The sequence below is a fragment of the Mustela putorius genome, unplaced genomic scaffold (genome assembly GCF_011764305.1).
Source record: "Mustela putorius furo isolate JIRA1106 unplaced genomic scaffold, ASM1176430v1.1 tig00000083_pilon_pilon_pilon, whole genome shotgun sequence".
NCBI classification, from domain to species: Eukaryota; Metazoa; Chordata; class Mammalia; order Carnivora; family Mustelidae; genus Mustela; species Mustela putorius.
The window spans coordinates 15,417,808-15,443,221 of NW_025421273.1; the positions used below are offsets into that span (position 1 = coordinate 15,417,808).

The 25,414-nt window shown below is 52.7% G+C and overlaps 2 protein-coding genes across 9 annotated transcripts in view; one reads left to right on the plus strand and one right to left on the minus strand.

Moving 5' to 3' along the window:
* EVC (EvC ciliary complex subunit 1) overlaps positions 1 to 2,419 on the minus strand; it is a 61,746-nt gene extending 59,327 nt beyond the window's left edge. For 3 of the 4 annotated variants that reach the window (XM_045075524.1, XM_045075519.1, XM_045075516.1), the window contains exon 1: positions 2,030 to 2,418. In XM_045075524.1, the coding sequence (XP_044931459.1) occupies positions 2,030 to 2,203 (174 nt within the window). In that variant the 5' untranslated portion in view covers positions 2,204 to 2,418. Of the gene's footprint in view, positions 1 to 2,029 lie in introns of all 4 variants that reach the window. The other variant, XR_006605370.1, reaches the window with a different exon arrangement.
* Positions 2,420 to 4,645: 2,226 nt separating this feature from the next.
* Positions 4,646 to 25,414, plus strand: part of EVC2 (EvC ciliary complex subunit 2) — a 118,561-nt gene continuing 97,792 nt past the window's right edge. For 3 of the 5 annotated variants that reach the window (XM_004770538.3, XM_013044765.2, XM_045075548.1), the window contains exons 1-7: positions 4,647 to 4,969; positions 8,029 to 8,083; positions 10,729 to 10,895; positions 11,704 to 11,772; positions 13,597 to 13,783; positions 18,254 to 18,363; positions 22,716 to 22,769. In XM_004770538.3, the coding sequence (XP_004770595.2) occupies positions 4,769 to 4,969; positions 8,029 to 8,083; positions 10,729 to 10,895; positions 11,704 to 11,772; positions 13,597 to 13,783; positions 18,254 to 18,363; positions 22,716 to 22,769 (843 nt within the window). In that variant the 5' untranslated portion in view covers positions 4,647 to 4,768. Of the gene's footprint in view, positions 4,970 to 8,028; positions 8,084 to 10,728; positions 10,896 to 11,703; positions 11,773 to 13,596; positions 13,784 to 18,253; positions 18,364 to 22,715; positions 22,770 to 25,414 lie in introns of all 5 variants that reach the window. The other 2 variants (XM_004770539.3, XM_045075542.1) reach the window with 1 other exon arrangement.

Below are 25,414 nucleotides of genomic sequence, written 5' to 3' on the forward strand. Positions count from 1 at the left end.
CCATCCAAATCATCTGAAAATCCCATCAGCCAGACTCTGAAGCCAGAGACCGCAACCCCCACCAACCCTCCACCACGGCTCCTGCCCTGGTCTGAGCCACCATTACCTTCAACTGGACTAGTGCAGCCCTTACTGACCAGGGGCCCAACCTCAGATAGCTTGATTAACCGCTGTAAACCTCAGGTGACTCAGCTGTGAAATGGGCCACCGCCATGGTCTGAAGGTGTGTGCCCCATTCCCCAAGCATAGGTTGAAATCCCAACTCCCGAGGTGATGGTATTTGGAGGTGGGGCCTTTTGGAGGCGATTAAGTCCTGAGGGTAGAGGCCTCTTTACGAGAGAGGTGCCAGAGATTCCCTGACCCTTCTACTCTCTGAGGACACAGTGAGAAGTCTGCAGCCCGGAAGCGGGCCCTTGCCAGAACCCAGCAGTGCTGGCACCTGGTCTTGGACTTCCAGCCTCCAGAACTGAGAGAGAGAAGCTTCTGTTGTTTGTGAGTCACACAGTTTATGGTATTTTTCTTAAGAGCAGTCGAACCATCTAAGACAGATTCTACCCACTACGTCACCAGGTGGCAGAACACTAAATGCTCTGATTTAGGGGTTCTGACAGACTGGGGTTGAAACGCAGCCCTACGGTTTATTCATCACGTGCCCTTGGACCAAGAACAACCCTGGGGAGCCTGGACTTCCGTCTCTTGAAAGTGAGGATAATAACAGCTCCCCCATCAGAGGTTTGGGGCAGGAATAGAGAACCAAAAGTCCACAAACACTCAGCTCTGAACAGGACACCCAGCAAAATTGTGTGCGTGTTATTCCCCTCTTCACACAAGAAGCCAGTGTCCCTCAGTGTTCCTTAACCACCAGCAGGATGTGACACCCTCAGACTGACCTACAAGCATCTTGTTCTGTAAGTTCCGTTCAACCTTTATCGTGCCTTTCCAGCAAAACACTCCCCAAAGTCTGCAGCAATCTGCCGGACTTGTCTCTTCTTGCATGGGCCAGGAACGCAGGGAAAAAGACCACGTGCCTCATCGCACATCTTATCGACTTCATCCCTCAAAGAGGTCAAAGTGGCAAGGACCCAGGGCAGTGATCACACCACACGGATCAAATGTCCCCTGCATGCCCACATCTCCCCACAACATCCAATCCTGTAACAATGGTCATGAAAACCGACCCTGAATCTCCTGTGACCACTGCCACTCATGAAGAATACAGTGACTTTGGGCTCAGACACACGTCTGTCACTTTGGCAAGTCCTTGAACCTCACTGCACCTCAGTTTCCTCCAGTGCAAAACGGGGTCCTTCATAGAACAAACTGCCAAGGCTGTCCTGGGGAATCAGTGAGATAAGTCAGGTGCAGAGTCTAGTTCAGTGCCCAGCACACAGTGGCCATCTGCAAGTGCTAGCTAGCCTCTTCACTTCCCGCCACCCAACTCCCCAGCCTGGGCTACAATCAAATGTTCACCTGACATCTAGCGTTTTCTGGAGACCGTGACCCTCTAGCAGTGAGGGCAGGGTCTATCCTGCACAGGACTGTAGCTAGCAGGGGTGATCAGCACACTTTTACTCTAGGGATGACATTGTGAATGAATGCATGAACGCATGCCAGGGTGGCAGCTGGGACTGGAGAGGCTATTTAGGTAACCCACCGGGCAAGCAGCATTATGGACAGGGCTGGGAATCGCAGCCCTCCTGTCTACCGTGTTCAGCTGGGCCCCTCCGCCAGCGGCGAGTCCAGACCCTTGGTGCTCCCTATGAGAGACTGAGGCATCCGTGGGCTTTAGCGGCGCCTGTGATGGCACAGCGGAGTCGGAAGGAGCAGCCACTTCTGGCGGACCCCAGACTGGTGCGCTTCTGTCACTCCGCCGTCCCCCTCTGGTCTTGGTCTCCAACCCTCTCCCAGGCTGGAGGGGAATCCAGGGCAGGGCCGGGTGCGCGCGACGCCCGCGATCTCGCTCCAGCGCCTACGGGACCCAGGAGGCCCGCACGCGCCCCCCATACGGCCACCCGCCCGGTGGACCCACCTGTTGCCGCAGGCGCGACCCGGAGGTGCGGCAGCCGAGCCAGAGGCCGAGGCCGAGGCCGAACGCGGCGCCCAGCAGTACGGCGGGGGCCAGCAGCGCGGGCGCCGGCCTCACCGCGTCCCGGCCCAGCAGCAGGCGCGCGTCGCTTTCGCAGGCCGCCGGGCCCCGGGCCATCGGGGGCACTCAGGCGAAGGGCGGGCAGCATCGCCCTCGCCGCCGCGCGCCGCCTCGGCCCGCCGCCCGGGGAACCGTCCCCGCCAGCTCGGCGACAGCGAACTCACGGACCCGGCGGGCAGAGGCGCGGCGCACTCCGCCGACTCCTCCGGCCTGCGCGCTCTCCTTCCTCTTGCTCCGGTCCCCCCTTCCCCGCGCGGCCCCGCCGGAGGGAGGAGCTTGGGTCGTCCGCCCGAAACTTCGAGCCGCCCCCGCCCGGGCCTGCTCTTGTACTGAGCATGCCTGGCAGGAGGCGCGGGGTTCAGCCCGAGGAGCTTTCGGAGGATTCCCCCGGGTCTTTTGGCTTCTCCGGAAGGAAGGGGGGGGGGCGTTCCCAGCCGCTGGGGAGGGTGTTCCTCGGTTAAGTTTACTGAGCCTGTACAGTGTGCTAAGCATTTAGCTTGATGATGTCATAACTTTCTCAACTGCCCTCTGAGAGGGGTACTAGTTTCTGTTCATCTTCCTGGTGAGGAAGGTCTGGGTCAGAGTGGCTAAGCGAGGTCCCTCTCCTGTCCTGTTCCTATCTGTACCAGTTAGTCGTCTTTGGACCACACAGTCCACCACCGCCTCTGAACTTGTTAGCCTGAAGCCTCGGTTTTAATCCTATTCTTCCATTAATAGTCAATACTTTCCTCTATGATGACGTGTAGAGAGACTGTTACACGGAGCCCCCAGGACAGGACATTGTGGGGGTCATTCATTCGCTCAGCCTTTACAGAGAACCTGCTGATGGAACCAGTGCCAGGCCAGCAAGGATTCAGGCAAGGTCCAGACATGGAGGATCTCATGGGTGTGTGGGGAGATAGACAACCAGATGAATTCAGCATCTGTTCTTACCTTGAGCAAACATTTACTGAGTAGCTACTAGGTGCTCGCTCTTGTCCTGGGTACTGGGGATACAGCAGTGAACACACATGTATCTTTGAAGCTTAATTCCTTAGGAGGGCCAGGGCGGTAGTACCATGGGAATCCACTGCAACAGAGAAGGGGAATTTTGTAGCCTTAATCTGGATGTCCATCTCAAGTTTCTAGTTTTTATACTTCATCAACCTTCCAGGTGGGTAAGATGACAACTAGTATCCAGACTTTCTTCTCTTAGAAGTAAGGGACAGCTAGAGAGAAGTTGCTCATTCAAGGTCTCTCAACCAGGATATGGGACGGGCATATTAACAGCTGTGTCTGGCTGGCTTCAGGACCCTCTCTTCTACTCCCGGCTGCTGAAATGTTTCCTTTGAAACACCTCCAAGGCTTTTGGGAACGTATATGGGACAATAGCCTAAAGTCCTTGCTTTTTATGTTGGCTGTTTCTTTGGATACTCAAAATTTAGTTTTAAAAATATAGTGTTTTGGGGGGGGATTTTACTTTATTATAAAGTTGCTTGGGTATTAAAATCATCTTTTAAATGACTCATGTCAAATAGAACTGATGGTCCCACAATATGCTAGCATGTACCCTTTGGCAGTGTCTCACTCCTGGCATTTTGCCAGGACCCCCCCCCCCCCCAGGCCACTGTACTTCTGGTGGGAAGCCTGGGTAATAAATTTTCAGAATCTCAAACATTACTCCTTTGTCCATGTTGAGTTAGGGAGGGCCTGTCCTTTGAAGGGTTGGAGGGAAAGGGAAGAGACAGGTGCCAGGCTTCCTGGCCTGAGACTGCATGACAGGCTACCCTCCTTCTCCCCAAGGAGCAAGTCACTGAGGACTCAGGGGAAGCAGGACAAAGCAGAGAAACTGCTCTACTTGACCTCCTCCCAGTATCTATCTCCCCCCGCAAGGCACAACCCTACCCCCATGGAGAGTTCAAGCCTCCTGGCTCCAGACACCAAATCCCCTCTCTCTGGTTCCAAAGAGATGTCCCACAGTGGCTGGCCTGACTACCAGTCTGGGTACCTGGGCAAGTCCAGGGGCTACTTCACATTAGGGGCTCAGGCAGTAGGAGCCCAATGCGACTGAGCTAAATCCAATAGAAAGTGAGAGTGGCCTTTCCCCCTGTCTCAGGATCTGCCGGCCTCCCTCCCAGCTCACCTATGCTGTCCTGTCCTCTCTGGGCTCCCCAGCACACAGGGCTCTGCCTCTCCAAATGCTTCTCAGTTCTCCAATAAGGGGCTGGTGCGTCTGGAGCAGATTCTGGGTTCAGCCCAGTATGGTGTGTGCATGTGTCAGGGAAGGCTTCCTGAAGGAGGTGGTTCTGAGAACTGGGTAGGCATCAGTGGAGGAGCACTTGGAAGCATTGAAATCTTTGGGAGCAGAGGAGTGACCCCATCTGAATCCGATTTGGGTGGAGCTGAGGCCCTGGGCGAGACTGGAGCAAACCCAAGTGTGGCCCGGCCTCACTCCCTCCCTCCTACGCCTGTCCCGCTCCCCGCCCTCCCAGCCCTCCCAGCCCCAGATGCCGGAGTCCATTCCAGAAAACTTTCCAGGGTGGCTCGCACTGAGCATGCTCCGAGGCGGGGCGGGCCTGGGGTCCGGAAGCTCCGGCGACTCCTGCTCGCCCGCCACTTTGGGGTCGCGGGCCCGGAGGGGCGATGGGCTCGGCGGGCGCCGCGGGGCGCGCCACGTCGGTGCTCGCCTGGAGCCTCCTGGCCGCCGCCCTGGCGCTGCCCGCTGGGCCCGGGGGCCGACGCTGGCACCCCGCGGGCCCGGATCTCCTCGGGCGCCCCCTCGGCCGGCAGCCCCTCCTGGATCCCCCTGCGGCTCCTGGGGCGGGGCCCGAGCGGACCACGCAGGTAAGGAAGGCCCGCCCCCAGCCTCCTCCTGTAGGACTCTCGTGGCTGAGCTCTGTCTACGCTGGCGGCGGGGAGGCCCCTTCGAGTTGGGGAGATTATCGGAGGGAGGGCAGGGTCTGAGTAGGATGCCTCAGGTGTTCCTTAGTATTTGGCGCTCTAGCCCGCAAAGTCCCAGGCAAGGTGGAACCCCGCAGGACTTTGCCAGCCGCCCGGTCGAATCTCGCCCTGAAACCTAAAAACCCTCTGACCTAGGCCAGGCGCATCACTTTTTGTGCCTTGGATTTCTGGTCTGTAAGCCTTTGCGGCCTGTTAGCCGCGGGAAGGTGCGAAAGGTAGGCGCGTTCCCATAGACACCTACTTTGAAGAGGTGAGCACGCCCCGGTTCCCCCCACCCCCCACTCCCAGTGTAGGGGTTGTTAGAAGAACAGTTGGGATTACCTTGGTTGCTGCATTTATCCACTTCCCATCCGCCCCTCCCTCTGAGGCCCCAGGTTTGGGAAGGCACAGAGCCTTCCTGTCTCCCTAGATTCCCCTTGCCCTTTCCTCCAAAGCTGGCCTCGAGTTCCGCTTTTGTCTGCAACCCCCGCCCCAGTCCCCTTGTTCAGTAGCCACCACTTAGACCCTGGCTTTTGGTGACTGTTTCTTCTGAGTCTCCTCCACCCCCTAATTTGTGCTCTCCCTCACTCATTTCCCCCTATGGCTGTTGTCCAGGACAGGTGATCTGCCCCTGGTGTACATATGGCCACTTCCCTCTCCAGCCCTCACCCCCTCTCAGGGACTCCTGGCAGAGCTAGTCTTCTGTTCCCAGGACTGCCCTGTCCAGTGGTCTCTCCCCTCATGGCCTTGGGGTCCTCCCTGCCCTCCCGCAAGGGCTGGCTTCCCTGGTTCTGTTTTCTCTCCTGGCAGGTCCCAAGAGGCTTGCTACACTTGCTACAGAGTTGTAATCTGTAAATCTTTAAAGGAGATTCTGTTCATTTTCTGTTATTAGATTTTCACTAGAGAAGAATGAGTAATAACACTATATCAATTTACTGAGCTTTAAAAAAGTCCCATGACAGAATGTTTTCACAAGGTCCTTCCACTTGCTCCTGTCCCATGAGGTGGGATGTGTCTGGCTCATTTTGCAAGGGAGAAAACCTGCCCCCCCGCCCCAGGCCTGTACTAGGCTCCCAAGAAGGGCTTCAGGTTCAGAACCCACTCGTCTGTCCTGCTTTGCACTTGGCTCGTCTGTCCTGCTTTGCACTTGGCTTTCCTCTCTGAGAAACCAGGGACAGAACATTCTCGTGGACACTTGTCCCCAGGCTCTACCGGAAAGTGCGTGAAGATACATGCTTAGTGTAAACTTATCATCTGTCCCTTGTTGCAGAGGGGAAACTGAGAGCCGGTTACAGCCATTTCCCAGGTTGCCCAAGGTGCCTCGTCAGTGCAGGCGCCTCTAGCCATGTGTGGTTATTTAAATTTAGACATTTCAGGTGCTTCATTCATGGCCACGCATGTTAGAGGCTGCTATGTTGGGCAGCCCAGACTCTGCAGCGTTCTCACTGTGGTGGAAAGCTCTGTCGGGAGTTTGTTGGCAGGAGAGAAGGCCGCGAAGGGTCGAGTGGACAAGAGGCTCTGAGTCAGCCATTCACTTCCGGTGTTCGGGGACGGCTTTCTGGGTGGCATGCTCTGCTCTGGGTGCTGGGATAGTAGAGAACAAGGCATGCCGTCTTAAGAAATCTGCCTTCTTGGGGCAGGAGAAGGAAGTAAACAGTGGTGCCAATCTGAGCCGTAGTAGGCAGTGGTTTGGGCTGCAGAGAGAAGTCCAGCGGGCAGAGTGGACTGGGAGAGATGGCAGTGAGCGCACTCTAGTCGCCAGTGGTCAGGCAGCATGCTTGGAGGAGGTGAGCTGAGCCTTGAGTGGAACGAGGGAGGGCAAGGCCATGTCCAGGAGAAGAGCTTTCCCGAGTGCTGTGATAGCAAGGCCAGAGGCCAGAGGCAGGGTGTGCTTGGTGTGGTCCAGGAGCAGCAAGGAGACCTGGGGGCCCCCGGAGTGAGGGAGGGAGTGGACGACAGGAGACCAGGAGGTTGAGGAGGGGCCAGATCAGGGAAGGCCGCGTGGCTTATGCCCAGGATCCCGGCTATTATTCTGAGTGAGGTGGAAGCTGTACAGGTTTGGAGCCAGAAGTTGACACAACGTGGCTCATCTTTCTAAAGCACCCCGGTGGCAGGGGTGAGGATAGAGGACAAGGGCAGAAGCAGTTGCAAGAGAGGAGGTGGGTGGGAGACCAGGCCAGGACAGAGGAGTACTGGACCGGGGCGGTGAATGGTGGGCTGCTAGCTGCGGGTTTCCGATGTATTTCGAAGGTGGAGCCAATGGGATTTGCTGGGATCAGCTGTGGATTGAGAGAGAGAGAGGTGTCCAGGATGAAGCCGAGGACTTTGGCCTGAGCAAGTGGAAGAATAGAAGCACCATTGGCTAATATGCCAAAACCCTGTGGGACCATCAGGAAATCTGTTCTGGTCTGGCTGACTTTGGCCAGGAAGACACGTATAGTAGAGAGCTAGATGGGCAAGTCTAGACTGGGGTGAGAGAGTCTAAAGTGTCTCTAAAGGGTCTTCACTCTTTAGATGAGGGTCTGAGGCTCAGAGAGGCTGAGAGACTTGGCTGAGGACACACAGCAAGGAAATGGTTCCCGCTAGAACCCAGTTCTCCGGACTCCATATCTGGCATCTTATGAGCCTCTCTGTTGGAATTTGCAAGATCTTGGGAATTCAGAGGCTGGAGGATCAGCCAGTGTCACAGGATTAGTGAGAAGCAGAGCTAGGATTTGAACTCAGGTCTGGGTACATGAAATTTTGACCTGCAGGGGTGCCTTCCCAAAATGCAGTCATGGCTGGGTTGCTGGCCTCTGTGGGAAAGAGGGGATAATCCTGGACTCCTGGTGGGGATGGTTCACTTGGAAACATTTTGTTTCAGATTTCTGGGTAGGAGTGTAGCTCCTCTCCGTGTTTATGAAAATGACTTGTAGGCACTTCTCATATGCATGTTCTTCATTAGTGACTTTTGGATTTTTTAGGACTTGCCCAATTTGATTTGGCCCAATGCGGAAAGCTCTGGCTTTAAGACTGCAGGTAAGTTTTTGTTTCATTTCATTTTTCTTCATGGGACCCTAAAGCTACATTCCCCCCCAGCGCCCCCTCCTCCAGCCCCTCATGCCCTGTCCTGCTGTGGTGCCTGCCATGGGGAAATGCGGTATGTTGCCCCCTGACCTGCAGATCAAGGGCAGTGTGTGCACCCCCACCCCCAGTAGCTGGCTAGAGCTCTCGGGCAGGGAGCAAGAGTCAGGGGAAGGTGGCCAGCCCGCATTCTCCCCTTAAGGGGTCCGATGGAATAGGGAATGTGCATATGAGCAGGTGTGTGGGTTTCCTGTGGCTGCTTTCACAAATCACTGTGGATTTCGTGGCTTAAAACAACACAGGTTTTCTTCTCTTAGCATTCCGGAGGGCGGGTTGGGAATCAGCATGGCTGGACTGAAATCGAGGTGTGGGCACGGCCCATCCCTCCGGGCCTCTGGGGAGAAGGTTTGCTTCTCTTCCAGCATCCCCAGCCACGCTCCTTGCCTGCCGTGGGTCCTGGTCCCTTGCTCCATCTCAGAGCCAGCATGCCAGCATTTTGCCTCTGGGGGCACATGGCCTTCCTCTCTTCTGCCTATCAGCTCTCTCTCAGCTTCCTTCTTTAGAAGGACACCTGGGTTTACATTTCTGACCCACCCAGATAATCCAGACAATTTCCTTAAATCAGGGACCTTCATTTAATCCCATTTGGGAAGTCCCCTGTTGTACACAAGGTGACATATTTAGCAGTTCCCTGGACTAGGACCTGGGCATCCGCCCACCACACCAGGTGCCAGAAATTGAGTTGAAACTCACCTAAGAAAAGCAGAACTTACTGGACTTAGAACTGAGCCAGGCAGGCCCTGCCATTGCTGGTCCAGGGGCTTGGCATGCCAGGGCTGTGCTTTTCTTTTTGTGTCTCAGCTCTGTTTTCCTCTGGTTCCCTCATTCCTGGAAGCCCTTTGGGAGCCGCACAGCCAATGCTTATACAGCGGAAGGCTTCCCCATAGCTTGGCGAGAGTTCCAGGGAACACCAGTGGCCTCAGCCTGAGGCCTGGTGCCTGGCCTCGAGCCCATCCCTGGGGCTGGGGGTGCAGCATTCTGGGTTCTGATCCCCATTCTGCATCCTGGGGACCAGGATGGGCTTGAGTCCAGGTTGGCCCGGCTCTGTCTGCATAAACTGAGCAGGACACTTCCTAAGTAGAGGAAGGGCCTTGGTGAAAAACTGTCTTTCCATCCAGAGTCTCCTTGGCACAGATTCTGAATACACCTTCCTCAGGGATCTTGTTTTTTACAGATCTCACTTACTGGGGAGTTAAAATGTATTTCCCGTGTCTTTTGTTACTCTCTGCAGACTTCACATTTTACAAAATTCAGTGTTTTCTCCTGAGTACTGTAAGTTGAGGTGATTTCATTGCATTCCTAGAGACCTCTTATTCATCAACAGGCAAACTCCTTGGGGAAAGGGAGCCCGACTACTACTCTGTGACTGTATTAAGAGCAGGGGCGGAGCGGCAAGGACACTAGGAGGGGCTTCAGGGAAGGCTTCCTGGAGGAGGCGCTCCTCAGTACAGTCCTGAGAACTGAAAATCTAGCAGGTCCAGGGGATGGAAGGAGAGGCTTCCAGGCATGTGACAGCCACAGGCAGAAGAGTGAGGGTGTAACCAAAGAATTGCACAGACGGTACAGACGGGCCTGCTTGCTGGTGACCTGCTGGGTGGTAGTAGTCACTTCATAGCATGAATTTCTTCTGTACTGTCTGTCAACACCTGCCCCCATTCAAGTCTTTATGAGAGCTTGTGGCTGGGCCTTTGAGGAGCAGGGGGCATAAGCAGGTGCACCAGAGATGGCCTTAAGGGTTAAGGCCCAGTATGGCCTGAAGGGTTTATAACCAGCAGATCTGCGAAGAAAGCATGCGTCCCTTAGCCTGAGGGGCAGGGTGAGGGTCCAGAGACGGATGTCCCATCTCCCTGGCACACGTGGGATTTACTCAGATATTCCCGACTGAGTCAACAGCTGGCCTGGGAAAGTGCCCACTTGCTTCCGTGGCGAGTCCCCCGTGCTCATCTAGATCCCCGTTCCAATGTCATGACCTTGACCTGACTCAACCACAGACACTATAAGGCATGAGATTCTAATGTTATCCAGGATCCACTTCTACATCTTTTTTTTTTTCTTCAAGATTTTCTTCCTTCCTATGTGGATTCTGAAATTGTAAAAGTTTTTGGAGGGACTTAAAAAGATCTTGTTATCAATAACACCCTAAGAACGACTGAAAAATAAAGTCATTCTTAATCAAATCCCAGTTTGCATCTGGGTGGAATCTCCCAGGCATCTCACCCACCGGCTGGTCTAATTCAGTAGATCTGGGAGGGAATGTGCATTGTCGCCCGCACCCAGGAGGAACAGTACACTCTTTGAGAAGCATTCTCTTTAGGCTTCATAGCCCACCTCCCTCCCCACCGCAAGGGGAACACATCTCACACACCTCATTTTCCTGGCAAAGAGATGAGCAGGCATTCATTTCTTAATTCATTCACTTACCCAGGTTCAGCAAACACCCTCCAGGGGCCTTCCTCATGCACGTGGTCCACGTCCTGAGTTCACCCCCGCCTCTTACCGCCTCCTGCATTCTGTCACGCACGTGCTTTGCTGTTTTGCAGTGGGAGCACCGTTTGGAAGGAAATCCAGCGGGAGAAGTGAAGTCTTTAATCCCCTCCTGACTTCGGCACCCTCTAGAGGGCCAAGGACTCAGTCTGTGCTTGCTTTCACGCCCTCGTGGCCCAAGAAGACTCTGTTTAAAAGAGAGTCTCCTGTAACACACCGCCTGGTAAGTCGCAGGTTTGGTCCTTTAATGGAATTAGAAGCTGCAAAGAAACTAGTTTGGGGCCGCCTGTGTAGCAGATGCCACGGGCTTGGGTTCTTCAAGAAAAGCTTATTCCTTCATTACCGAAGCATCTAGTATTGGAGGCGAAGAGGGGGTGTGAATCTGAGCGGTGGGAGGCGGGTTCTGAAGCAGGGCTCCCGGTTCTGCTTTAACGGGCTCGATTTGCCGCCGGTGGTATAAACGCGTGCACACATTCCTCTCGCCCGAGCATCAGCCCCGGTGTCTGGTGTTCCCGTGACGGGGGTTATGTTCACATGATCCCCCTGGACTAGGGGAGAGCTCCAGTGTGACCACACGGCCACGTTCTTCCCTCCTCAGGGACTAAAGTTCCAATCCTTTAGGGGCGCCTGGGTGGCTCAGTGGGTTAAAGCCTCTGCCTTCGGCTCAGGTCATGATCCCAGGGTCATGGGATCGAGCCCCGCATCGGGCTCTCTGCTCAGCGGGTAGCCTGCTTCCTCATCTCTCTCTGCCTGCTTCTCTGCCTACTTGTGATCTCTGTCTGTCAAATAAATAAATAAAATCTTTAAAAAAAAAAAAAGTTCCAATCCTTTAAATGCTTTCTTAAAAAAGTTTTCAAGATTACCTAAGGCAGTTATTAGACTACAGAAGTCGATCTCTATCCTTCCTTTCAAAATTCATCTTGTACATTTATTTCCTTATTTTTAATTTTTTTTAACATCTTGTACTTTCATGAAACACGCATAGTACGCAGTGGTTTTCATTTTCTAATCGTTTCTGTATTCTATTGTAGTTTGGAGACATCTCAAGAGATGTTCCAGGGACTGCTGAGGACGGAGTGATTTTTCAGAAGTGTGCCGTGGTAGGTGTTCATAGGTGGTTTATAGTGGAAGAGAAAATAGTTGGATTTTGACCAAATCGTGTCTGGGTAAAGTTATGTATATAAGGAGTGGCAAATCATGGGGCTGTCCACCTGTGTCTGGACACACGAGGGATAGAGTATTGTACAGGGGATTTTCTATTTGATATCATGGCACCAGGACCAAGAGTTTTGGTAACAATTAAACTCCTGTTTGTGAAAATGCACTGTGGTCATTTAGAAGGGGAAGGAAAGAATGATGTATTTTCTTTCAGATTTTAACATTGATATGGCTCTTGGTGGTATAAAAATTTTATTCAGTGTTTTTAAAGTCTTGGATCTTTACTGATCCCCGTGAGGTGGCATTTCACATTATTGCTGTCTTGGGGGTCCCCAGGAGCACCCTCCCTCGGGCTCCGTGCTTCACTGGAAGGACTCACATGACCCAGGAAGCCGTTAGACTTACAGTTACAGTTACAATTTTTTACAGCAGAAGCGTGCAGATTCAAGTTAGCAAAGTGAAAGGCACATAGGACGGGGTTGTGAGACCAGGCACAAGCTTCCCACTGTCCTTTCCTGGTGAAATCCTGCGGCCTGGGTTTCATTTCCCAAAGCAGTGATGTATGACGTCCTATGCCAAGTATTGTCCCCCAGAGACACTCTCCTGAGCTTTGATGTCCAGGGGTTTTAATGCGGGTCCCTCACGGAGACAGGCAGTTCCTGTGTGGCTGACCTCGGTAACTGGTTTTTAGCCGCTCCAGAGGTCCCCTTGACACAGCTTGGCTCAAGACCCCCACCTCCAATCATACCAGTTAGCACATGTGGCCAGCGGTGGCCCGAGGCCCCAGGTATATAAGGGTGCTCTTCTCAGGCAGGATGGTCCAAGTGCTTTATAGGTCAACCTCCCAGGAGCTGGTCGGGAGTTAGTCCTTTCCTCTGGGTGGCTGGGATCTGGGCGGTCCACGCCTGTGGAGTTAGCCCTCTGTTGTACAAGCCTCAATTTATCTCAGTCCTTCAGCTGTCCTGTTCCCCTTCCTGGATAGAGTTGGTGCTACCAGATTTTCGTGCATCCTCCTGGAGCTGTTTCTGTTGTCTGCATGCGTGTGTGTGTGTGTGTGTGTTTGTGTGTATGTGTGTGTGTGTGTGTATCTGCATATGCAGACATTGCTTCCCTCCTTCCCCACCTTCTGTGTCTGTTCCAGCAGGGCTGGGAGAAGCGGGGCAGGGGTGTTGGGAAGAGCTTTGAGGGTGGAAATGGGGCAAGGTTGCAGAGCCCAGGCTAGGAGCCAAGCTGCTGGGGCCACGGGACAACTTCCAGAAGCTAAGCTGTTCAAATCCATGACCAAGCAGAGCCCACCTGGGGGAGACTGGCCAGAAGGATGGAGACCTGCCAGCTAGCTCCATCCTGGAGGTCAGATGGCATCAGACGCACTGGGCGGGGCTCTGGGACATGGCTGAGCCTTCAAAATGATGGTGTGAGAAAGAGCCATTGTTTGCTTTTTCTTGGTGACGCCAGTGGCCACCATCTCCCCAACCTGACTTTGGCTCTGTGCTTCTGGCATTTCTTTCTGTTTCCCTGTAGGAACAATTTCACTGCCTTTCAGGGTTCCTGTGACTTTGAAACAGGCACCAAGCAACAGCTTAGCAGGAGTGAGTCAGAACATAACCTGGGGCCTTTGAAATCAGACCCCATAAGTTCTCCAGCCCCTGGGATACTGTTGTGCCCTCCCTCTGCCTGAGGATGGGTCATGCGTCAGTCGAGCTGGGGGTCATGTGAGGAGGTGGGACATGCCAGCAGAGCTGCCCTTTTGTCATCTCCTGTCCTAGGTGTCCGGGCAGAGCGAACCGCAGACAGCTCAGGTGACACTGCTCGTAGATAACACCAGGACCCCTGCGGCCACCAACCTCTCCGATCTGCTCCTATTCGACAACATCACTGGCCTCTCCGTTAGGGGGTCAACGGGAAACCAGACCATGCCGGGATTCCAGGCTTTCAGGAAGAAGTTTCTGCAAGGTAATAGTGGCGAGTATGAAGTCGGGGAGGGAAGGTGAACCTACAGACACTGTTGGAGTGTGTGATGTGCAACAGGAGTGTTCTTCAACATGTGACGTGTTCACACACGATGGATTTGACGATCGGGTATTGAAAAAGGAGACCAGCACTCGATATCCACACCCGAAAAGCTGGATTTGTTACTGAGGTTAGAGAGAGGCCAGATTTGGGGGAGGAGTTGTTAAGAAATAGGTATTTTTAGTATTTTTATTAGTGTATCAATTTTTATTATGAAGAATTCCGGACATAAAGAAACAGAGTTTATAGCCAAACTCTGTCCACCACCAGACCAGATTTCTCATCCCTGAGTGAAATGCAGAGCTTGTCTGTGGGGAGCTGCTCATGGTGGGAGTGGTTTGACACTGGCCCTGGAAGCGTGCGCGTGAGACCTTCGTGCGTGTTCTCGAGCGTTCCCTGGAATACCTCCACACCGAGGGGCTAGCGTTCTGAGTGCCACCTTCCCCGGTTGTCTTTGGAGGCGTGTGTCCTGAAGCAAGCTGTCATTGGTTAATGAAGCAGATGTCAACAAATTCTGGGATTCGTTGTTACCATGACCTCAGGACTGTCCATTTTCTTGGGAGGGTGAGACCTCTTAAACTCCAAGTCCCTGTCTCATTGACAGAGGAACAGACCACGTGACCCTCGTGCTGTCGTGGATACTCTCACATGCTCAGGACTGACTTCTCCACGGAGCCCACGTAGCTCACCAGTCAGGCTACGCTTTCCCTCTGAGCCTAGATAGGGCCTTGGAGTCCTGCTTGACCACATCCTCTTGACAGAAGCTACCAGGTTGGCCCACAGGCAGCCACCTACCTCTTTGCCAGTGGTAGTTTAAGCAACATAGTAAAAACTGCTAGGATATGTCCCAGCCAAGAGATCCTCAGGGCCTTCCCTCAAAGATGGAAAAGTAACCATCCCCCATCCCCCCCACTGCGTCCTGAAGTGAGTGAGCAGAGCACACACTCCATCTCGAATGGACCTTGATGTTACTCCTCACTTGGCCACTTCGGAGCTGGTCACCTCTGGAAATTACTGAGTTTTCCTGAACTTGTGATGTGACGTGTGACTGTCAGGACCTCGTAGAGTCATGGCAGAAACTGAGCAAGGCCATGTGCCCCAGCTCTGCCTGGGGCCCTCCCCACGCTCTCCCAGCCCCTGGTCCAGCAGGCCTGCCTCTCTCCTCTCGTAGCCCCAGTGACTCCCAGTGTCTGCGCTCCTGCCACACAGACCACACTTGTCACTCTCCCCTGCCCATCGGCATCTGCTCAGGCCCTGGTGTCTTCCTGGGAGGCCCCCCTCCCCTGCTCCTCACTTCCCTGCCTTCCTGCATATCACCTGCCCGGGGCCTAGGATCAGCGCTGCGTGCCAAGCCCTACCAACCCCAAGCTTTGTGCCCGCTGCACATCCCAGAGTGTCAGCCTCTTCTCTGCCCCACAGGGATGGTGACAGTGACAGTTCCAGGATGGGACTGTAAGGAGAGGGGAGTTGTTTCATGAAAAGCCTGACCCAAGAAGTGGTCCCCATATCAGTAGTAGTGATTTTGTTGGTTGGTTTTGTGTATGTGTGTGTGTGTGTCTTGTATGGAGCACAGGTGATGGCTCTGCAGGGGAAGTGGTGTCCTGTTCATTCCCCAGCGGAGCAGATGCAGGACATCTCTTCAGCCTCTGCTTCCTGCTCTGGGCATCGCAGGCTATGAGGTCTCCTCCGTCCACCTCGGGGCTCTCTGTGGGGCCGGGGGTCTGGCGCACAGGCTGTGGGGGAGACAAGCCACTGCATCAGGTAAGGTCCGATCACAGGACCTTCACTGTGGAATCATCTCAGTTGTTTTTCTCACGCTGTCTTTGTGAGTTTCACGGTTTATCATTGCATGAAAATACAGGTGTTCTCTTCTCCTTTACTTTTTTTGGAGGTCTCCATGTGTTGAGAAATGAAGCACGTGACAGCATTTGAGGGCTACAGTCTGACCCCTGTTACAGGTGGAGAAAGAGCAGGAGGACAGGCTTAGGCTGATCAGGCAGTCCTAGTCTCTGACCCACAGAGCGGGATAGGCTTTGTCCCCCACTGGCCATTGCCGGCTGGCACCCCGAGCCAGCAGCCCACTCCTGTGGGTTGGTCCCTCCCATCATCAGGTGGGGTGCGCTGCCTGGTGAGGAGCACTGGGAAGAAGCCCACCCTATTTCAGGCAGGGCGCCCGTGCTCGCGGACTGAAACGTCAGGGGTGTGTGGTGAGCCTGAGCTTCTGCCGAGGACCTCGTGTGTTGTTCTCCACACTCCTGGGGCTTCTCACGAACCTGTAGATCACTTCTGGTCTCCTGGGGAAGGAGATCAGCCTTGGCCAGGACTCAGGACAGCCCTGTTCCCCCAAACCACTCACCCTTCACCCCTGTGTCTGTCCCTCAGGGACTGCTAATGGGTAGAAGGGGTGGTTTTTCTGTCCTGTGAAGGCTTTGACGCAAAGCATTGCATTACCCAATAACTCAAAGGGTACACTGCCCCCAAGGCTGGGAATTCTCGGATTCTGATACCACTCAGTCAAGTCTTGCCCCACAGTCAACAAGGCGCGTGTCAACCAGGTAGGTCACAAGATTTGCAGCATCCTTAGGGGCCAACACTGAGTTCATTTGCATAAAGGTCTTCCAGCAGTGACCTGCCACCACCTCCCTTTTGCAAATTCTCAGGGAGAAATGAAAATCTTAGGAAATAATTCCCTATAAATAGGAACCCAAGTATATTCAAGTCCAAAAGGAATCAACATGTTTGCCCTTGTAAGTTTGAAGTCCAAAGTCCAACATGCTCAAATTATGTTAATATGCCCTCTTCTCAATATTTTATTCTGTCCAGCCACTCCCCCCACCCTGAGGTTTGCAACTGTCCAGAAGGAGTTGGGGTCCCTTCAGCAGCATCCTGGGTCTGTCCCTATAGTGGAAGACAACTGGTGATACGAAGGAATGAATTACAGACTCACACACAACATAGAGGAACCTCAGAAAACATCTGCTCGGTGAAAGAAGTCAAAGACAACACATATTATATGATTCGATTTCTAAGAGATGTCCAGAAAGACAAATTATTACCTACCCTGACCCCCCCCAAACCCAGATTAGTGGTTGCCTAGGCCTTGGCGTGGCAGGGGAGAGTGATGGAGATGTTCTGAAATCAGACCGCGGTGTGCTCAAAGACCTCTCAATGCACAAAATCCCTCGAAGTGCACACTTAGAATGGGTGGACTGGGTGATATGTATGTTTTATTTCAAAGCTGTTAAAAAAAAATAAGGAAGTATCACAAGCTCAGCCCCACCACTGCCCTGTGCAGATGAGAAGCCAGTGTCCCACTATGGTCAGGCGCAGCCATGTCCCAGACCCTGCCTTCTGCACTTCCACACGCAGTGGCTGAGGTGAGAGGTGATTGTCAGAATTCATGACAGAGATGGCCTTTCTGGTGTTCGTTTACAAAGTGTCTTGGGCTCTGCCGGGTGCCCAGAACCCAGGAGAACGTCCGCTCCATGGGAAGTGTCTGCTGTTGGGACTTAAGGTGGGTAGGACCCATCTCCAACATCAGATGCAAGGTCCCTCCAGGAAGCGGGGCTAAGCATGTGCGGCCTCCTGCAAAGCTAGAAACCTCCAGTGGTGGCCCCTCCACACCCCTCCACATCTGGGGTTCCTCTCTTTCCCAGCGGTTCGTTCACCTTGGGGTCTAAGTGTGGACCCTGTCCGGGAGCAGAGCTGCCTTCTCCAGAGATCCTGGATCTTCAGTTCTGACTTCTTACCAAGGAGAGCTTTGAACCAGGGAAGCTTTCCCTTAAATACAGATGATTAATTTTTGTAATGAAGCCGTTGAGGGCCAGCTAGAGACCAGTGGGCGAAGGAGACCCCACATGAATCTACAGTGCTGGGTCCTGCCTCCTGGTGCCCCTTGCCATGCTCACAGAACCAGCCGCTCAGAGAGGTCAAAGTAGGGCTTCATGTCCGTCTGACCATCGAGGCCCACAAGTCTGATCTAAGGCTCTTCTCCCTAGTTGTGTGAACAGGATTGGAGAATAAATAGATCCTTGCCTAGATTCCAAACAACACAGAAAGGTTCTGGATTTCCCAAGTGTGGAAGTTAGTGATACCCCGGATCAGGAATACAGACCCACCCAGTCGTGGGCAGTGCTGGATGGGCTGGGGAGGGGGCACCCAGAGAAGACAGCCCAGGGGCAGCAGGGGGCCCTTCCTGGCTCCTTACACTTGCTGACAGCCTCTTCCAGGTGAAGAAGAGGAACCCCATGAATTGACACGCACAGTTCCCTGTCCCCATTGTGGGCACCCAAGACTTGAGCGGCACCCTTGCTGGCTATGTTGGTTGTGGTGGTAGACTCCTTTGACCTGGGTCTTGTCTGGGGTCTGGCGGAAGGGCCCCTCTTGACTCACATGTGCATTCTCTCTGAGCAGTGGGAGACTCCTTCTTGGTCAGCTACACTGCCTCCATCAAGGCTGGAGAAGTAGGGAGCGGAGAGGTCCTGATGCTTCCTGCCCAGCTCACCTTTCAGAGCTCAGCGCAGGTATGTCGTCCTTACTCTGCTTCTAGAAGCTTTGATACTTAGAAACTGTCTCTTAGCTTCTCTCTTCCTTCCTTCCCTCCCTCCTTCCTTCATTGATACTGAATTCTAGATAAGTGGGTGGGCCCTGGAATCTCACACATTTTGCTGTGAACTTGGCTCCCTTAGCATCTCAGTGGGACCTCTAGTAATGCCTTAACTCTTGTGGGTCTGACGTAGAATTATCATAAAAATATCAGTAGATTTAAATTCTGTTTTTAGTGCCTTGCATGTCATAAGCACTCAACCCGTAGTTTCTATTTGTATGAGTTCACTAGGAGCTACCCTGATGAAGTTCCACAGCCTAGAAATGTATGTTTTCATGATCCTGGAGGCTGGAAGTCTGAGATCAAGGTGTGAGCAGGGCTGGTCTTCCTGAGGCCTCCCTCCTTGGCGTGCGGATGGCATCTTCTCCCCGTGTCCTCATGTGGGCACCTCATGTATGTGTCTGTGTCCTGATCCCCTCTTCTTACAAGGACCCCTGTCAGATTGCATCAGGGCCCCCCAGTGACCTCATTTGAGGTTACTCACCTCTGTTAAGTCCCCACCTCCAGATACCATTGCACTGTGAGGTACTGGGGGCCAGGCTTCAGCATATGGATTCTGCGGGAACACGATTCAGCCTGTAACACAATTACTGTTTGTATCTTCGTTTTGTTCACCTTTTAATCTGTGCATGTGTCAAATGTGGTTCGTTGTGTGTCCTGCCCGGCACCATTCACATTCTGGGGATGCAGGAGCAGATTCTGTCCTTGTCCTCAAGGCGCTCATGCTCTAGCTACTTTGGTCATTTTGTTCTGACTTTGGCCTCTGGAGGAAGTACCTTTCACTCAGTGGGGAAAGTGAGGCTCAGAGCACGACTGCCCTGGTCCCAGGACAGAATCCTAATCGGACCGCACAGCTGCGAGCTCCTTCCACCCAAGTCTCAATGATCTGTGTGTGGCATTGCTGCCGCAATAAGAGAGAAAAAAATACTAGATAAAACAAGATAAAAAGGAGGATTTCAAAAAGGTAAAGACCAGATACAAGGAAACTATTAAACTGTCAGAAGAGACCAATGTCTCGGAAAATAATTAGATACAAAGTCAGGAACAGAGAACAAAGGATGCAAAAATAGAGATAAAAATCACCCAGAAGAAATACCGTCTCCGTTTCGGAGGACACAAACCAAGTGAGTTAAAATCAGAAGGGGAGAAGGCAACAGTCAGAAACCAAGGGTAGAAACTCAGAACTTCAACAAAACCAAAGCCTCCACCTCCTCCTGCCAGAACATTAGGACTTCAGGATCCTGAAACACCTGGGGAAGGTGGGTGTGTTCTATAGAGGAGGCTGGTGGGGGGATGGAGGGAGGGTGGGGGGGTTGGAGGTGGGATGGGGGTGAGGCACGAAGGGGCTCTTTAATCACTACAGGACCCCTCATCTCTTCCTTTGCTTGGGGTCTCACCTGTCTGTTATACTGACTTTATTTCCCTAGGAAACCCCCACCCCCATTAGCCCCACGAGACCAGGGACCTCATCTTTCCTATGGACACCTGCCTTCTCCGTGCCAAAAGTAGAGCCATGCACAGTCAGTGCTCTGTAAATATTTGCTGAATAGATGAATGAACAAGTCCGCAAACTAAGGAATCTTGGGCAAGGTTTAGTTTTTGATTTCTCTGAAGCTCGGGTTTCTCACCTACATAAAGGAGATGTTTCTGGCAATGTCTCCAATGTCTTCCGTGGGGGTACATGAGATGTGTCTGTGTGCAACGGCCTACAATTTCCTACTCTTTCCAAACCGTCAGGGGCTCTCTGGGCAGTTCTGCAGATGGAGGGTGAACAGAACACCTGCCTCTTGAAGATTCCAGAGTTCCAAGCTTCACTGGCCTGTGTTCTGGGCCTCTGCTTGCTGGCTCTGGTCGACCAGCAGCACTGCACCGACCTGGCTCTTGCCAGAGAGATGAGTGGGAGGCCGGCACTTGCTGAGTGATTACATGTTGGAAGTTGACAAGGAGCTCTTGTACTTTGTTCTCAAGTTGTTTCATCTGGTTGGACTTGACTGTGGCATGGATGACTGCAAGGCTTTTCTCCATGACCTGTAGAAGATCAAGTGTATCTGGGGCTGAAAATGACCCAAGGCTGAGTCTGTACATGAGAATAATGGTTTGCTCTGTTTGTCATTCAGTCCCAAGATGTCTTAAATGACAAAAGAGAAAACAGTAACAGATTTAAACAGGTGCGAGTCCGATGGGATGGAATCCTGGCGTTAGAGAGGAGGTAAGGTCTGACACGGCCGTGCCTGGAAACCACTGCCCAGCTGAGTTTCAGAAGCAGTGCCGATTCTATGGGCTTCACAGTCCCCACCCCAACAATAAGAGGAGTGGGAAGATTCTCCCCCAATCTCTTCTCTTCCTGGAGTTTTAGAATTGCGTGAGCATAGCAGAGGAGACGAGAGGAGCACCCCCCCCCCCACCTCAGGCTGTGGTCCGGAAGCACAGATCTCCTCATGTGTGGTCTGAATGACAATAGCAACTTCAGACGATGTCACCATCCCTTTGCCCTTCATCTCACTTGGTTTCATCACCAGGCGTTTTGTCTCGCAGATCTTCACAGAGGGACGAGTGGGAGACCGTGTTCCCACAGCTTTTATCACGGAGCATTGTTAAAATCGTTCTGTTTTATTGTTATTGTTGTCAGTCTCTTACTGTGCCTAACAGTTAAACGAGATGTATGTATGGGAAAGAATGGTGTGTCTAAGGTTGGGGACGGACCTGGTCCGGGAACAGACCCCCAGCAGGTGAGGGTGGGGACGGCTGTCGTTCACGCTCAGGAATCGTCTAGTCAGAGGTGGTTTTGTCAGACGTGCGTCGTGTCTGGATCTGGAAGCTGCTTTCTCAAACACGCCCGTGTACCCCAGATTCATACAGGATTGGATAAAACAGGCCCTACACGATGAATGGTCGAGAGGGAAAGCCCCAGAGCCATCACTTCTTGCACTGTATTATGAAACGTCCTGCCTGCCTCACACACGCATCCCTGGATTTCGCTGGGCCGGTGTTTTCTGACTTCAGGCCATGATCTCAAACGTGTTTCTTAAGCCTTGAAATTTCTGTAGGAAGCACAGGGGTGAGGACTTCTGTTTTGTGAAGAGATGAAGTCAAGCGTTATAACATACTTGCAGATTCTCTCTGCTTAGACGTTGGGGGTCAGAAAACACACGGAGGAGGGGCCCAGAGGGAGAGAAGGGAGTCAAACAATGTGATCGAATGTGGGCTTCTGAATGCAGCCTCAGCTGCTGGGTCCGCAGCCCTGAAACTCACAGGGTATCGTGAATATCCCCAAACAGACACAATCCAGGAATGGGAGGGGACACGTGATTGCTTCGTATGTGTCTTTTCTTTAGACTCATATTTTTAAAAATTTCCTTTTTCCCCTAAACAAGGGCCTTGTAGTGTTTTTATGTCCTTTCAGAGCCTCTGCTATGGTGTCCTGCTGGCCCGTGATGGGTTTGGGCTGCCCCAGTGCTGCTATGGTAACTGTGGGGCTCGGGTCGGGGCTGCACCTTGGCTGGACCACAGCCGGGATGGAATGAGCAGGGGTTGCCTCGCTCACTGGACATCATGCCCCAAGCCTCTAGGCCGGGTTATACACACTGACCGCACCACCACTGCCATCACCGACCACAGCCAATACCAGGAATACTTTCGGCACACTGCCAGACTCTAGATTAGCTAATTTAATCCTCACAGCAACCGTACCGAGTTGAATAGAATTCCCGTTTTACAGATGGGAATACGGAGGCACAGAGAAGTCAGTGCCTTGCCTGAGGTCAGGCTGCTGGTGAGCAATGGGGCCAAGTGTGAGCCCAGGCAGCCGGCTCTGACCACCGCCTTGTACTGCCTCTCAGTTTCGAGATCTTCCACCTGCATCCCAGAGACAAAGTGTGTTCTCTTGGTGTGTCTTCTCAGATACTGCGCGTGTGGATAGCTGGCCTGACGGCTTCCTTCCTGAGCTTTGGCATGGGTCCTCAGCTCCCGTCTGGCCTGACCCCACCCCCTGGTGTTTTACCAGCGGGTCCACGGCCTGTGCTTTCTTACCAGTTAAGGAAACTGGTATTTGGATTCATACAAGCGTCCAGGAGAGGACACCTGCAGGTCCACAGACTTTTCCACCTGGAGGGACTTTCAGACCCTCACAAGCCCCAGCCCCCAATAGTCAAGGGCCTCCTGTGGCTCCAGACATGGCCGGTTGCAAATACAGCCAATGATACCTTCTGTGTCAGACTCCAACACCTGTTGACGAAAGTGTTTTCTCTCTCTCTCTTTTTTTTTTTCTAGAACAGAACCCAGCTAAAAGCCCTTTTCACCATAACAGTTGAAGAAAAGATAAAGGTAAGAGCAATGGCTTGAGCCCCCAGACGCCCCCCAGTGTGCCTTTTCCTGCCTCTGGTATGTTGGTGTCTGGCTGTCCTCACGGCCAAGGGGAAGGGGTGGCTGCTGGCCTTGGTAGCCCAGACCACCATGCAGTGTGGGGTCCCCCAGTGTGGTTGGAGGCTGTCGGACTCATTCCCTGGATGGCCCGTCTTTCTGGGCAAGGTGTCCTCACCTTGTAACCACATTTCACATTGTTTCAGCATCTGCTGGGGCCAGACATTAAGCATTTGACGTGCACTGAATTGTGTGGTCTTCATCACAATCCTGGGATATAGATTCTTTGTTAAAATCACCATCATTTCATAGATGGGGAAACCGAGGCACACGTTGGCCAAGTAATTTGCCCAAGATTGCCTGGCTAGCATGTCAGGGTTCCCAGGACCACTCCTAGGCTCTGTGATTCACTGGGAGGACACACAGGAGTCCATCCATAGTCATACTCATGGCTGATTTATTACCAAGAAGGATCCAGAGTCCAATCAGCAAAGAGCAGAGGTGCACGGGGCAAAGTCTGGAGGATGCCAGGCACCAGCTTCCAGAGTCCTCTCCTGGTGGAGTCCCACGGGATGCACGGAGCTGTTGAACAATGAATGTGACAGCACAGCTCATCAGAGACCAGCACCAGGGCTTTCTTTGGGGGCTGGGCACACAGCATCCTTTGCGTGGCACAGACCACCCAAGGAGTGTGTTCAGTGTAAACTACATTATTTGCATGATGGGTTAGGTGCGGTGAGCCACTCTTATCAGGGAATGGTGGGAACCCTCCCGAAATCTGAGTTTCTAGATGCCAGCCAAGGCTCCCTGCCTTGCACGCTGGCCTCTGAGGAGATAGCTCTCCAGGGCATGCCACATGTGTGCTTTTCTCATAGGGGTTGGAACCGGGATTTGAACACAAGCACTTTGGCTCTGGGGCCCTGTCTTTGGGCAGTGGGCTACACTGGGGAGCTGAATCCCTGAGCTAAAGAAATGGAAACAAAATCCAGGTCTGGCTGTAGCGAGGGGAGGGTTTATGGGGGGGAAGGGGCGGGGAGTCAGGAAGACAGGAGCCAGCAATCGTCCTGGCTGGTCTGTGTGCTCCGGAGTGCGTGTCCACATCATATTTGCACTCCACTCTGTGCCTTACATTCTGGGTGGCACTCGATAGGTAAATATCCCTCGATTGAGCTGATTGTTGATTGTCATCAATGCCGGTGATTGCTTCCCAGTGGAGCAGTGTCTGGTCACTGCTGTAAGTGTGAGTCAGGCCCAGTGCAAGATTCCAGGGCACAGTGGAGTTTGGGGCAGCCTGGAGACTCAGATCACCCAGAACCCACTGTCCCCCTGCCCTCACTGAGACCTTAAATGAGGGGGGGGAAAAGTCAACACACAACTGCCGTGACTGAATTTGCGAGGTTGTGACCCCAAATCTAGGTCGTACATGCTGCAGATACTGACTGTAAAGTGCTGGGTAGATGGCAGGCTTCATGGAGGAGGTAAGAATTCAGTTGGTTGTAGTGAAAGGAAGGACATGGTTCAAGATGGAGGAAGGGTATTCTAGAATATTCCACCGAAGGTCTGAAGTCGAGTTTGAGCCAGCTGGGCTGGTGGTTGTACGTGAACCCAGGTCTCCTGGGGGCCTGGCACCAGTGGATACACGTATGGATGAGGCAAGTCCCTTGCCAGCTACTGTGTGTTTAGCGGGGCTACTGAGCACCCGCGTGGTGATGTCATTGCACTAGGAAAGTGCAAGAGTGAATAGGAGGAGCAGGGCGTGGGGATGGAGACTCCCCTGACATTCTGTCATGCGGCTAAAACATGGAGGAAAGCCATTAACTATCCATTGTATGGGTTGGGATTTTGGAACCCTGGGAGACCCCATCAGCTCCTTTGTTTTCTGTTACTTTCCCAAGGGTGAAACTGGCAGGTGTCAGCCAAGGAAAGCAAGGCCTCAGAAAACTGCTTCCCTTTTCGTATCACAAGGTCCTCTTGCCCTTCTGTCTGATGCATGAAGAGTCTGGGGTCTGGGGGAATCACACTGTTCATGCTGGACACTGGTGTTTAGATTGGGCTGGAGGTCCCCACAACCTCTTGTGCCCTTAAAAGGACTGGGTGCCAGGGCAGGGACCCGGAGAGCAAGGATCTTGGATCTAATCCAGAGAGAGATGTTTAAACCAGCTGTTACATCCCCGAAATTCATGCTCAGTGCAGTTGCAATAATGATTTTAGTAGCATTTGGGGGGAGATACCTGATCAAATTAATCAGAGTTTCACCTGAAAATATACATTTCCAAAACTAGATGCGAACATTGTGACAATGAAGAAGAATGTGGGAAGATTTGCCCTAGGAGGTGTTAAAGAATTATAAAGCTACATTAATGTAGTTTGCAATTCAAGAAAAGCCAGACCAATGGGACAGGATAGAGTACGTACACAGATTTCCATTTAATAAAGATGGTATTTCAAATCAATGGGATAAGAATGTATCACTCATAAATTTATGGGCAACTGGCTGGATCTTTTGGAAGAAAAATAAAGATGAATTCCCTCATCAGATTAAAATCTTGGTAAAACAATTTCTAAAAGGTAAATATAGGTCAGTATCACATGGTATGAAGGAAGCCACG